This window comes from Conger conger, chromosome 7 (genome assembly GCF_963514075.1).
Source record: "Conger conger chromosome 7, fConCon1.1, whole genome shotgun sequence".
Lineage (NCBI taxonomy): Eukaryota > Metazoa > Chordata > Actinopteri > Anguilliformes > Congridae > Conger > Conger conger.
The window spans coordinates 52,507,692-52,521,953 of NC_083766.1; the positions used below are offsets into that span (position 1 = coordinate 52,507,692).

The 14,262-nt window shown below is 48.5% G+C and overlaps 1 protein-coding gene across 1 annotated transcript; it reads right to left on the bottom strand.

The window, feature by feature from the left end:
• Positions 1-306: 306 nt before the first annotated feature.
• On the bottom strand, positions 307-12,741 carry zgc:153345 (uncharacterized protein LOC566129 homolog). The gene is given in 15 exon segments (XM_061247645.1): positions 307-2,676; positions 3,809-3,953; positions 5,217-5,295; positions 5,785-5,935; positions 6,025-6,083; positions 6,344-6,446; positions 6,871-6,948; positions 7,495-7,614; positions 8,363-8,526; positions 9,136-9,170; positions 9,172-9,261; positions 9,263-9,421; positions 11,215-11,311; positions 11,788-11,876; positions 12,227-12,741. Coding segments are annotated over 15 exon segments (3,579 nt in total). The 5' UTR covers positions 12,359-12,741; the 3' UTR covers positions 307-598.
• Between the last annotated feature and the right edge of the window lie 1,521 nt (positions 12,742-14,262).

Sequence of the window (14,262 nt, forward strand, 5' to 3'; positions counted from 1 at the left end):
GTTATGACGGTGAGCGCACTCTGCAGAACTAACCATGCAAGACCCGTTTTTCTATCAACAGAAACAACAATCTCAAGCTAAACTTAAGCAAGAAATGCAAAAACAAGAAGCAACTGATAGCCGGCCAGCCAGCCAGCCAGCCATCCACAAACACACACACAAACACACACTCTTGAAAAGAAGCAGGATGCCATTAAAATAACTCATTTTATTAAGAACAAGAAAAAAACATTGAACAAAAATTAGGCCAATTCAGTTTATATGACAAATAAATTATAATAAACTATTATTTATTAAACTGTAAAATATTTGAGACATGGAATGGCACAAGCAATTAAAAATGAATAAATGCACAAACGTAAAATGTAAAACTTAAACCACTGCAGAAAAGGGTACTGGCAGGGCAGTGTTACGGTAACATTCATTGCCAAAGTGCATACAATACTAGCTTTACTTTCTCAACTGTGAACATTACAAACGGCACAAACCAGAAGTACAGGTGAGAGAGCAGGACTAGGATTACTCCCTCCCCTATTAATTGCCTTTGGTTGAGCTTGTGAGCAGGAAGAGGTGTCTGTTGTAATTTCCTGTCCGCCTATCAGAGCTGATAGGGAGTCAGGCTGGTGATGTGGATCTCAGGGATTGGCCAGCGGGGGGAGTCCCTGTAGCGCCTCCTGGCGGTGGGGAGCCTGAGATGCAACAGCGGCGGAGAGAGAGAGGGGCTCAGGTCGCCCCCACCGGTCCCTGTCCCATTTAACCCTCTGGCACAGTGACGGTCGCCCATTTCTGGAGCCGAGCCAATGCACCGGTCTGCCAGTAGGGGGCAGCAGGGGTTAGAGGCTGTGAGGGGCCATGTAGGGGGGCTAAGGGCAGGGGCTCGATGTGAGCGGGCGTCGTTGTGGTGGGGCGGAGGGGGAGGGAGAGACAGGAAGCAGGGTGATCTGGCAGGCTTAGGGGGCGGGGCCGAACAGAGAGCACTCTGGGATACTGGATGCTCCAGCAGAGACTGCAGGTGCTGTATGCGGAGCTGCAGCTCCAGTAGCTCATGGAGGTCAGGTTCAGGGGACCCGCTCTCTCCCTCCGGTTTGGGCTGGGGCTTGGGTGGCTGGGGGGGCCTCCCGGGGTCCTGCTGGGGCTGTTTCAGACGCTGGCCGTGTCGGAAAGGCTGGCCCCCTGGGACCGGGGGCAGCCGGCGGGACGGATGGCGGCGTGGAGGTTTGGGAGGCCTGAAGGAGAGTCGCGGAGGCTTCATATGCTCCAGAGGGAACGGAGGGGTCAGAGGGTTTAGGGGATTCTGAGGGCTCACAGCCTCTGGAGGGTTATGAGGGATGGCAGGATTCACAGGGTTACCAGGGTTCAGAGGATTATGGTTGGAAGGGCTCAGAGGGTTAGGACAGTTCAGAGGGATGGAAGGGTTCAGAAGGTTTTGAGGGTTATGAAAGTTACAGGAGTGCAGAGGGTTAGGACAGTTCACAGGACTATGAATATCAGGAGGGCTGGCAGGCTTCAAAAGGGAGGGAGGGTTCATACAGTTCTGAGGCTTCACAGGGTTGGAAAGGCTGAAAGGGTTCATGGGGTTTGGTGGAGGGTCCAGGTCCCTGTGCTTTAGCAGGTCCTGGCTCTGAGGTGGAGGTTTGGCAGTAAGGGTACTGTGCTCCTGGCTCTGAGGTGGAGGTTTGGCGGTAAGGGTACTGTGCTCCTGGCTCTGAGGTGGAGGTTTGGCGGTAAGGGTACAGTGCTCCTGACTCTGAGGTGGAGGTTTGGCGGTAAGGGTACTGTGCTCCTGGCTCTGAGGTGGAGGTTTGGCGGTAAGGGTACAGTGCTCCTGGCTCTGAGGTGGAGGTTTGGCGGTAAGGGTACAGTGCTCCTGGCTCTGAGGTAGAGGTTTGGTGGTAAGGGTACTGTGCTCCTGCAGTAACTCCGCCACGGCCTCGTGGCTGACCGAGCGGCTGAACCGGCGGGCCCCCTGCCTGCGCAGACGCACGGGGCCCCTCTGGGGCGAGGGGGGGACGGGCGTGGGCCGGGATGGGGCCCTCAGCCACGCCGACAGCAGGTTGAACCGGCGCATGCGATCCGCCACGGACATGCGCTGGTGCGACCGGACGAACCCCAGCCCCGACTCCTCCGCCTTCCCCGCCCGCCTCTTCTCCTCTTTCTTCCCCTTCTTCTCTCTCTCCGTCACCCTGCGCTTATCCAGCCCGTTCTGCAGCACCTCCTCAGAGTCCTTCATGGGGTCCTCCACAGACCACCGACAATTGTGGAAATCTGAACCCCCAAACTTATCCGCACCCTCCTCCTCCTCCTCTCCCTGATCTCCAGCCTGGTCCGAGGTCACCTCCGGCAGGCTGATGGAGCGCCGCGGGGGCCGGTAGCCCCGGCTGACCCTCCGAAAAACATCCGCCACGGGATCGCGCCACCCTCCAGAACCAACATTCCTTTCACTCGCCTCCCCCACTGGCCGTACTCCCTCCTCCCTGCCGTAGGCTGGTCCGTTTGTCTCCTCCCCCGGCTCCACAGTGGCCCCGGTCCCTGGGGCCCTCCTCTCGCCCTCCCCCTCCCCCTCGCGCTGTGCTGCGCTCCACACCCTCCTGCTGCTGACGGGCATGGTGGGGGGGCTCTCCACAAAGCTGCAGTTCAGCGTATCGGGGTCGTCCTCCACCTCGCTCCCCACCACCACTGTGGAGAGTGAGCGACAGTGCTAATGGTTAGCCACACAGCCAGCGTTTAGCTTAGCCACACAGCTAGATTTAAGTTTAGCCAGACAGTCGGCGTTTAGCTTAGCCACACAGCTAGATTTAAGCTTAGCCAGACAGTCGGCATTTAGCTTAGCCACACAGCTAGATTTAAGCTTAGCCAGACAGCCGGCATTTATCTTAACCTCACAGCCTGCGTTTAGCTTAGCCAGACTGGTAGCTTTTACCTTAGTCACACAGCCTATGTTTCGCTTAGCTACACAGCTAGATTTTCGCTTAGCCATAGTTAGCTCAAAGCTTAGCCACACAGCTAGCTCTTAGCTTAGCCACACATCCTGCGTTTAGTTTACCCACACAGCCTGCGTTTAGCTTAGCCACACAGCCTGCGTTTAGCTTAGCCACACAGTCTGTTTAGTGGAACAGTGGTCACAGAGCCAGGGAACAGAGCCTCACTGTACTGGGAGGCTCAGAGGAAGTGCTGGCAGGAGGGGATTTACAGGATGGTAAAGCAGGCAGCATAGCAGTTTACATTTGTACAGGGAATAATAATTTGCTGCTCAGTTATAGTGCAGTCCGTATTTATTTGGACAGTGGTACAATTTGTTATTTTAGCTATGTACTCTAGCAGATTGGATTTGAAATGAAACGATGAGTATGAGGCTAACGTTCAGACAGTCATGTTTAATTTTAAGGCATTTACACCAATATCAGAACATCCTTGTTGGAATTACATCCCTCCTACACAGATCACCTTATATTGATGTCAATCCAAAGTGCTTGACCACAGAGCCAAAAGAACCATTACATTACATTACATTACATTATTGGCATTTGGCAGACGCTCTTATCCAGAGCGACGTACAACAAAGTGCATACCCATAACCAGGGATAAGTTCGCTGAAGGAACCAAAACCACCGTCCAAATACTTACAGACTTGTATGGATTGAAAAAGTCTTAAAAAAAAATTTTTTTTTAATAAATAAAAAAATAAATTTAAAAAAGTTTTACCTATGAGGGTTTTTTCACGTAATAGGATTGCAATTAATTTGCCGAATTAAAAAATGGAACCAACTGCAACTCTGCCAGGTAGAAACAAGCAGATGAACACCCAAACCTCCTCCTGGGCCATCAATCAGAATGACGGGCGGCTGAAATGGCCGGACCCCTTCGCAGCTGGGTGGTTCCTGCAGGTTGTCAGTTATCCGTTTAGTGCCCAACAACCAATTATCTGCTTCAATGCCATCTGAGGGGGCAGTACTCTGGAGATCAAATAAGAGGCTAAATTATTTTAAAGACACTGCTGTCTTCAACTTAGTCAAAACCATTACAGTCATTCATCATCATAAAAATATAACTTTAGCAATATCACCAATCCAGGGAAGGAAATAATACAGGGAATAAGCAGGGCTACTCTCTGTCAACAATGAAATAAAAACAATGACTGTTCAGTTAGAGTCAGTGACTCAGTGGGTGATGATATGCATTCATAAGATGGCTAATTTGATTTGTGAGAGTGTACGGAGGGTAAAAACGGGTCTGGTGTGAGTCTTTATCTGAGGCAACAGGATACCATAACATGGTGCTGAACATAAGCACTTAAGCAACTGCTTTAGAGGACAGTGAAATTACACATAGTTCAGATGATGACATGCATTTTAGGTTACTAAATTATGTTGACGGGCAGTAGACAAATCCACTTACGCATAAAGAGAGAAATCTATTTATGCATATTCGTACACATTACTGTTATGGCCTGACAGTGGGCCAGCTCTCAATTTCGAGGTGTCGAAAGCAATTATATTCAAACGGCTCCTAAATTAGACCTTGATTACACAGCACAGATATAGCCGGGGAGAAGCAGCAATGAAAAATGCTAAACTAGGCAAAAAGCAAATGTTACTTTGTGAAATCACACTGGTATGGGAGTCACTGTTAAAGGTTAGGCAGGTTGAGTTAATAGTAATGTCCCTACACATTAAGATGTGCTACAGTACTGCATGCACTGTTATAGGGTGATCAGCAGTATGCCTAATGGAGTGGTCTTAAAATGGTGGTGCAGAGCAGACAGTGTGGGTGAGTGGAAAGACATGACAGAAGGATATGAACCAGGGGGCAATGTGAAAAAAAGAGTGTGGGAGAGAGAGATAGGGAGGGTGAGAGAGAGAGAGAGAGAGAGAGAGAGAGAGAGGGAGGGAGGGAGGGAGGGAGGGAGAGAAGAGAGAAAGAGCGAGGGAGACTGAGGGAGGGAGAGAGGGAGAGAAAGAGAAAGGGAGACTGAGGGAGAGAGGGAGGGAGAGAAAGAGGGAGGGAGTGAGAGAGAGAAAGGGAGAGGGAGTGAGAGAGAGGGAGAGGGAAAGGGAGAGGGAGACTGAGGGAGAGAAAGAAAAAGAGAGAGAAAGGGAGAGGGGAGAGGGGAGAGAAAGAAGGAGAGAGAGCATGGCCTGCAGTAGAACAGAGTGCCATAACTCCAGCAGAGTGAAGACAGACTCAGAGTCTCTGCTCAGGGCTGCAGTGGGACCTACGCTGCCGCTCCAGCTGCCCGTCGTGAAGAAGCGCAGAGACCTGCGTCTGCGCTGGGCGCGGTCCTCTGGAGCCGGAACCCTGGGGAGGGGAGAGCACAGGCCTGCGCTGTACACACACACACTGCACACTGCACACACACAGTCTCTGTACACACACTACACACACAGTCTCTGTACACACACGATACACTGCACACTACACACTACACACAGTTTCTGTACACACGATACACTGCACACTGCGCACTACACATACACAGACACACAGGAGCCAGAGCACCGCACCACACCACCGCTGCCTGTGCTGTCTGTTGCCTGTGCTCTCAGAGCTGCTGTGTGGAACAGCGTGTGCTGTGGAACAGCGTGTGCTGTGGAAGTCACGTCTAGGTACCAGGGAGGGTAACGAGTGCATTTGAGAGAACATCTCAGTATACCAGCAAGTGCATACAGTGACTATCAGAAAGTTAAGTCTTGTACCCCAGAGAGCAAAAGGCTGTAGCTCTATGGTTATATCAGAGTTGAAAGATAACCCGAGAGAGCTTTTGTGGTGAGGCTGGAGGGAGCTCACCTCTGCACACGTTTGGTGTTCCTCCTGTGGTTTCTCTTCTTGGCAGAGGCAGTCTGGGGTGCTAGGAGGTGGTGCTCGTCACTGGCCTCCAGCCCAGAAGTGACGGAGCAGAGGCTGGGGGTCGGGCTTTGGCTGAGGGGGGACTCAGAGTCTGCAGAGGGGACAGGCGAGAGTGTGGAAACAGGGTGGAACCTCTGCACCGCTGAGGAGGGGAGTATGGGGGTTAGACATGAGACTGACCATCCGAGCAGGAGAGGCTTGTTGGCTGGGCATCTACTCTCAGGTCATGGATCGAGCGTCTGTAAAACACACACACACACACACACACACACACACACACACACACACAGACACACACAGACACACACAGACACACACACAACAGTTTTGTATTTTTAAATAATACAGTTCAGGATCAGAATAAGTTTCATGAACTAGAATCCTGGTTTATTAGATGAAGCCAAATATTAAATAGAAAGTAAGCGCAAGACCAGGACTACAGACACACCGGCAGAAAGAGACGGGGAACACGCACAGGGAGGAATGAGAACACAGGTACCTTTTTTTGGCAGAGCCCTCCACCTCGGGAACGGTATCTTGAGAGGCCTTTCGCTTGGTGGTGCACGGTGACTGCGGTACAGCTACTGCTGCCCCCTGCTGGCCTGGAGCAGTAGAGCGTGTGGAGAGGAGCCCAGCAACAGAGCGGGAGAGATGGTTCATTCTCCACCACACACACTGTATGCCAGGGATCATCAAATCTGCTTGCTTTTCTCCTGGGTGCTTAGCTGAACAATTAGTGCCACTGATTGGGCAAACCGACTTCAGTTCTGACTCCCAGGTAAAGGGAGGGTGGAAAACCTGCAGTTCTCAGTGCTAGAGGACCGTGATTTGATGACCCCTGCCATATGCTTTCAATAGCACTAACATGTAATGCCATTTAGTCAATGTGCTCCTGAATTATTTCACCAGCATCAGTTTCCATGAGCAAATGTTCATAAAATGGGAGCACTATAGAACCCTAATTACACTGGAGCCGCCAGTAATAGCAGGTTCCGCCAGCAGGGGCAGTGTAGCGTTTTCCCTCACCCTGCGCGGTGTCCGGCTGGGAGGGGGCGTTGGGGGCGCGGCCCGTCTTCAGCTTGCTGAAGGCGTCCACGAACATCTCTGCGGAGAAACGAGCGAGAGAAAGACAGAGACCATCGAAAGCTCGGGACCTGAGGTGAGAGCAGAGACTGAGAAGGTTGCGCTTCCACATGCGAGAGGCCGCACTGCAGTCTCCACTTCTCTGAAAGAACACAATACCCAGGGGCCTCCCCGAACTGGCCCCGGAATCAGAGGCACTGACATTCAGCTCAGGAACTGAAAAACGCCTGTCATGTTCTTTGAAGGTTTTCTTTTTCAATGAACGAAAAGTACCTGATACTTTTCTCACTTCTAATTTGCTGAAACGACTGGTGGCAAACTGAATTGATTGGATATAACATAGAAAGGCGCTCTGCCGTGTATATAAGGTCCCACAATTCACACTGCATTTCAGGACAAAAACCAAGCCATGAAGTTCAAGGAACTCTCTGTATACCTCTGCTAGAATGACACTGGTGAGGCACAGATCAGGGTAAGGTATAAAACCGTTTCTAAAGTGTTCACAGGAGTAGTGAAAGTCTAAGTTTGACGGCGAGCTCTGTCGGTAACGAGCTGCCTGTCACTCACCTCCGACGCTCCGCCTCCTCTGTCGCCGCACGCTCCTGTACACGCCGAGCCCCGCCTTCTCCTGAAACCCCGCCCCCTCTGCGCCCGCCAGGGCCTCCATGACGACGGACGGAATCACTCCTGGAGGACGGGTGGTGGGGGGGGGGGGGGGGGGGAGGAAATTACGAGGGCCAGAGAGAGGAAGATGACAATCAGCAGAGCAGGATGTTACTAATCACTCCTACATCCATCCAAAACGTATGAGTGTAATCGCCCAATTTCAACTGTGTGTACATATTTATGAAATTTGCACAGACATCAAGGAAGCCTTCATGGAGGACTAACTGTACAATCATATGTTGTGAAGAGTGGTGAAAAAAGCAAAGTGTAAGTATTTAACCCTTTGAAAAGTAGTTTTGGAATGTTGTTTCAAAATTCTAAGGCAGACCTCCATAGGGTGCGTGTGTGTAGGTGTGTGCAAGTGTGTGTGTGCGTGAGTGTGTGTGTGTGTGTGTGTGCGCGTGTGTGCGTGTATGTATGTATGTGTGTGTGTGTAGTGAGTGCGAGTGTGTGTGTGTGCGTGCGTGCATGTATACGTGTGTGCGTGCGTGCGTGTGTCTGTACATGTGTGTCTGTGTGTATGTGTGTATGTGTGTGTGTGTGTGTGTGTGTGTGTGTGTGCATGTGTATGTGTGTGTCTGTGCTTCTGTCTGTGCATGCGTGTGTGTGTCTGTGCTTCTGTAAGTGTGTGCATGTGTGTCTGTGCATGCGTGTGTGTGTCTGTGCTTCTGTAAGTGTGTGCGTGTGTGTGTGTCTGTGTGCCTGCGTGGGTGTGTGTGTCTGTGCTTGTGTATGTGCGTGTGTCAATGTGTGTGTGTGTGTTGATTACCGATGCGTTCGGCGTGTGTGATGAGGGCAGTGATGACCGCAGCCTGCCGGTCCAGCAGCCTCTCCGTGCCCACGGTCAGCTTGCAGCCTGCGGTCAGACCCTGCAGTAGGTTAGGGGCCATGAGCAGGGCCAGGCTGCCCACCTCCATGCGGTTCTCACTGCACCTGGAGAGAGAAGAGAGGGGGACACAGAGGAAAGAGACATGTTTGGGGTGATTTTGGCACAACAATCACTGTCAAACTAACATCGGCAATCTTCGTAATTGCTTCACTGAACAGTAATCAAATAGAGATGTATTTGAATAGCACAGTCTCAACAATTGTCAAAAACACGCATTACAGAAAGCCCTGGGCTAAACACCCACAAGAGCAAGCCTCAGGCAAGGAAAGAGCGGAAAGGAAAACCTCCCTGGGGAAATTCACGACGTAACCTTGGGAGGAACAGAGGACTCAAAGGAGCTGATTAAAAGTAATAATCATATTATAAGTATACTAAGCTGCTCTGTATGAAAACAATATGATGATTTAAGGCCAGTATATAGTTAGGCGGTCATCACTGAGACTTAAGTTGTATTTAACTTTGACGCCACTGCTGGCTCAGTTGTTCTCATCCTTACCAAAGTGTCATCAACTGGCTTCCATGTCTTGAGCTTGCAAATGAACCCACTTCAGCCATGCAAACTTATTGTTTATGTGTTTCAACTTTTCATGAGTGACAGCGTTAAAAAAAAATGCTTTTCCAAAGGGCGGGCGGGTGCAGTTCCTACGACTCACCTCTGGGCGGCGCGCCTCAGGAAGGTGCAGAGGTACCCGCAGGGCCCGGGCTTGGAAGGTGGGGAACAGGGCCGTCACCAGCAGGGTGGGCCCGTTCCTGCCCCCCTCACGGCCCCCCCTCGGGCCCCAGGCCCTGGGCGCGGCACAGCGCCCCCTGCAGCTCCGGAGGGATGAGGGGAGAGGGCAGCTCCCGCAGGAACTGCTTCAGCAGAGAGGCCACGTCACAGGGCTGCAGGGAGGAGGAGAGAGGAGGGGAGAACACTGGCTCACCCTGCTCTAGACCCACCTGAGGGAGAGAGGGAGAGGGAGAGAGAGAGGGAGAGAGAGAGAGAGAGAGAGAGAGGGAGGGAGAGAGAGAGAGAGAGAGAGAGAGAGAGGGAGGGAGGGAGGGAGGGAGGGAGAGAGAGGGAGGGAAGGAGGGAGAGAGAGAGAGGGAGGGAGGGAGAGAGAGAGAGAGAGAGGGAGGGAGGGAGAGAGAGGGAGGGAGGGGAGAGAGAGAGAGAGGGAGAGAAGGGGGGAGAGAGAGGGGAGGGGGGAGAGAGAGAGAGGGAGGAAAAACAAGAGGGAGAGGGAGAGAAGTGGGGAGAGAGAGAGAGAGAGGGAGGGAGGGAGAGGGGGAGGGAGGAAAAACAAGAGGGGGAGGAGATTCACCTGATTCACCTGGTTGAACAGGTTAGACTACGTGATACATAATTAAATAAATTATGATAAATAATAAATAGGGCTGAACACATACAAGATTTTTTTGCCTGCCAGAATCCAAGAAGCAGAAGAGTGACACTTTAAAAGATCCATTACTCTCATTTCATGAATAGCTGAATCCCAAGATGCACATTGCAAAATGAAAAAAAAAAAAGTGATATCCTATTCCACTGCCAATAACTAAAAAAAACGTCATATGTTTATAGAATCATAACATAAAAGCAATCTTTTAGGAGCATTTACTCCTGAAATTGGATGTGTGTTAACTGGAAAATATTCCGAGAACATCTATGAATTGAGAGGCATTACTGCGCTTCTAAATCTTTCAATTCAGGAGCAGCACATATGCTCCTGGGGAAAAAATGTTAGCGCAGATGTCTGCCAGGCTGAAAATATAACACTGCCACCTACAGTAAGGAATATATATTGTTTCTAGTCCAGCATGCACTCGTTACAGAATTCATCTGTCACCCACCTGATAGAAAGAAAAGCCTAAGACTTTCAGCTTCAAATTGGCCCTTATTGTAAACAGAAGAGTTTATTTTAAAATGCCCAGCATGTGGTAAAAAGATAATGGGAGGATTTGTATGTAAACGTCCCATCTCATTAAAACATGCGTTCAGATTTAGTCTGAAAGAAAAGGGCATGTATCAGGCTAAGCGGTAATTCATTGTACTTTACAGAGACAAAGGCCTTTGATCTGTCGCTACGCTTTAATGTGAGGGGGGGAAAGAGAGGCTTTGACAGTAAGAGGGCGGAGTTAGTTTCACTCTTTCTCATCTCTTGCGTTTGCAAATATCGATGTGCCCTAGACGTCTGCTCTTCCTGTCTTGCAAAACGGCCAGAGAAAGCTGTTGCTTCATCGAAGAGTCGCAGCAGGTATCGAGGGGTAAAGAGGACAGGCAGACCAACGCACGCACATGCGTGGAGAGGCAGACCAACGCACGCACATGCGAGTAGGCGGGCACGCACATGCCCACACGCATACACACACACACGGAGACTAGCTTCCTTCAGTGTGATATTTTAGCCAGGGTTACATTACTTTAAAGGAATTGGCTTTAATCACCACGGTCTACTCGGTCAGCCACATAGCACTGTAAGGCTACACAACTGACTACAAGACTAAGCTACTACTCACATGCGTATTGCCAATGGAGGTACCGCTACACCTTAGAGAATTCACTTAGCCACCTTTTTAAGCCTTTGGTTGCAGTTAACAAACTTTATAGTATGAGTATACCCTTTTATTAATCACAGGATTGAGGGTAATCCAGGCAAGAAAGGTTCATGTATATGCCAGTGATGGCTTTTATTAATCTGCTCTGCCTCCATTTCCCATGCCACCCCACTCCCACATGACCTCTGTTCCATTACCCTGAGAGCACGGATCCGGCTCAGAGACCCCGTCTTCCTGAACAGCCCCTCAGTGTGCAGATGCTGAGACAGGAACTCACAGGCGTCCACCAGGAACCTGAAAAACAACCCCAAAGGATAAGCTGCTCTCGCACCCTAATGTAAAATCTGTTTGAAATACCCCTTGTTGTGTACACAATTGACCTGTTCTCCAAAACTTCCCTAGCCAAACACAGATGACAAAAAACAAGTGAATTTATACTGCTTGAACCTTAAAAGTATTTTAAACAGCTGACAAAACATTAACTTACAATTAAAGTAAAATAACAACATGCTGCTTTGCAGTCTTTCTAGGCAATTTAGCTAAGCTATAGCTGGCCAAGCAAAAAATTAAATAATATGCTAGCTACCTTGGTGAAAGTCAAGTTAGATAGTTCTGTAGCCATCTTAAATCACGCATGCAACATTTCAGACGAAACATGACTATACTGAACACAGAGTATTTTGTAAAATAATAATAATAATAATAATAATAATAATAATAATAATAATAATAATAAAATAAATAAATAAAAAAGTGGGGGGTTCACCTACCGTGGGACTGCGCCCCCCATCTCTGGTAAATTACACTGTGGCAACAGGGCCAGATCTCGGCCAAAGGCAAAGATGTTGCACCGTCTCTCCTGACAGACAAAAATGAGTTTAAGAAAAAAATTAAGCACTTGCTCACATGTTTTGCAATATAGCTGTAATACGCATGTTCAATACGCGAGTGGGATACGATCAGTTACTTTGGAAAAATTGCTCTATCAGTATAAGGAGGGTCAATATTGATTGGACTTATGCCATTCTCTGGCTCTGTAACTTACTATATATGTAGCTAGAACGTGAACAAATTAGTCAATTATGGAACATAAATATTAAATTTAAATTAATAGCTGACGGCACTGATACGGTGACGTTATTAGAGCTATAACTTCCCTACATACACAAATATGCCATTTAAACAGCAAGTTACATAAAGGCAGCCTACCTGTTTATACGTGTCCCCATGGGTGGCTTCTCCGTTTAAAAAGTTTTTCCAGTTTTTCACACGGACTCCTGCAGCTTTCAAAGCACTTATTACCGCAGCCACGCGCAAACGATCCTCAGGTGAACTTGGCATTTGCACGCAGGGAGCTTTTTCTTGTGGTCAGAATACAAAAAGGTAAAAATCATGGATATAGCTAGCTCAAGAAATATACGCAAGTACGTTGACATAAAAACATGCTCTGGCGACTGAATGAGAAACCGGCCTGCAGATCAAAGCTCAGGTGTGGTGACGTCAAGTGACCCTAACGTTAGCTCGTTAACCTAGCTAACAAAGGCCTATTTTGAACTGTAGCAACGTAACAATTTAACGAATTTGTGTTTTTAAGTGAGAAAGCAGAAGAAACGTATGTATATATAGCTAAATAAAGTGATCTGAAAGGTTTTTCTTTACATTTCATGAGCGCCTTCGACGACCATCCACACCTTTGCCACACCTAAATTTTTCCCGGATTGCAGGATACCTCCGGTTCCGTCATTCGAGTTTCTACTTCCGGTTTTTTCCCCAGCTGTCTGAATTAAATCACATGGAGGTACTGTAATGACAGCATGTTGAATTTTTTAGGGTTATCCTATTTTCCCACTCTTAACCTAGTGGTGGTTTTATGCAATTAACTTGGTTTTATCAGCTAATTGTATGGTGAAAGGTACAATGTTAAGGTAAAAACCTGTTCTCCATACTCCACTCACAATACTCCATAATAACATTAAATTTGATTTCACTGACTGCACCATAGTGAATAACAGTTTGATTATATTTAGTCTCTAAAGCATGAAACTACTGCAGTGGTGTAGACGCACACTCATACCGAAACACAGCACACACCTTATAGCACTTGACAGGCATTCATAACACCCTTGCACATGAATAAAAGCAAATCACCCCCAAACAGGCAGCACACACTCTCCATCTCTCCCGTTTGCTCCATCTCCCTCCATATCTGTTTAACAAGGATGCCTTTGAGGCTGGGCATCCAGCTGCATGTTCTGGGACTGAACCCGGGGGACAGTGGCTCACTGTGCGAAACGCAAGGGGGACAAAGCCACAGGGGGAAGAGAGGGATTTAGGGAAGACAGACCGACAAAGCCACGGAGGAGGACGGAGCAGGGAGAGAGGGATAGGGAAGACTGAAAGAGATGCGGAGAGAGAGAGAGATATACGTGAGCTGGACTGAGGGTTGAGGGAGAGACAGGGAGAAACGCGAAGCTCTTACACAAGGCTGTCTTTCGAAAAACTGTTTCCCGAAAACTCCTCTGACGTAACCTATTAAAGCAACCTGCTCACACCATCTTTCTCACACTCCTCAATTGTGCTGCAATTTGAATAAAGACATTGAATCCCTAGTGTTTGTCCAGGCTAACTATTCAGACAAACTGGCCCACTCATTACACATTTATATCTTATATCCTCAATTTCAACCTCCTAAATAGGTCTCTCTCTCTCTCTCTGTATCTCTCTCTCTCCCTCTCTCTCTCTGTCTGTCTCACTTGCTCGCTCTCTTTCGCTCTCATTTCTTCATTTTCACTGTCTGAGAGCTTAATTGGCATGAGTGTATTGAGTGTATTGCCCAAACAGTTAACAGAAAAATAATTGTTCTTATGAAAGAATTAGAACTCAATACAGTAATGAGAATGACGATGGTGGCCATAATGTGCTACACATATCGGTAGGTGCTATTAGTAGCACAGAGCTGAATTATTCCCTATTACCCAATTCATTCATACTCTCGTCTCTCTTCCTTCCTCTCCTCAGTGATGGTCACAAAAAGCTTTTTCCTTCAGTTATTTCAACCAAAATAGAGTTTGGTACACTGAATCTCTGAACCAGAATGGAAAACTCACCCACCCACTTCATGGTCTATGTTCTGAAAAGAAAAGTACACCGGCCTAAGAATAGGCTAAATTTATATAATAATATGCTTATCAGACATCAAGCCAGCTCACAACACTGAGGTATTGTACAGCTGACATAATTATTTT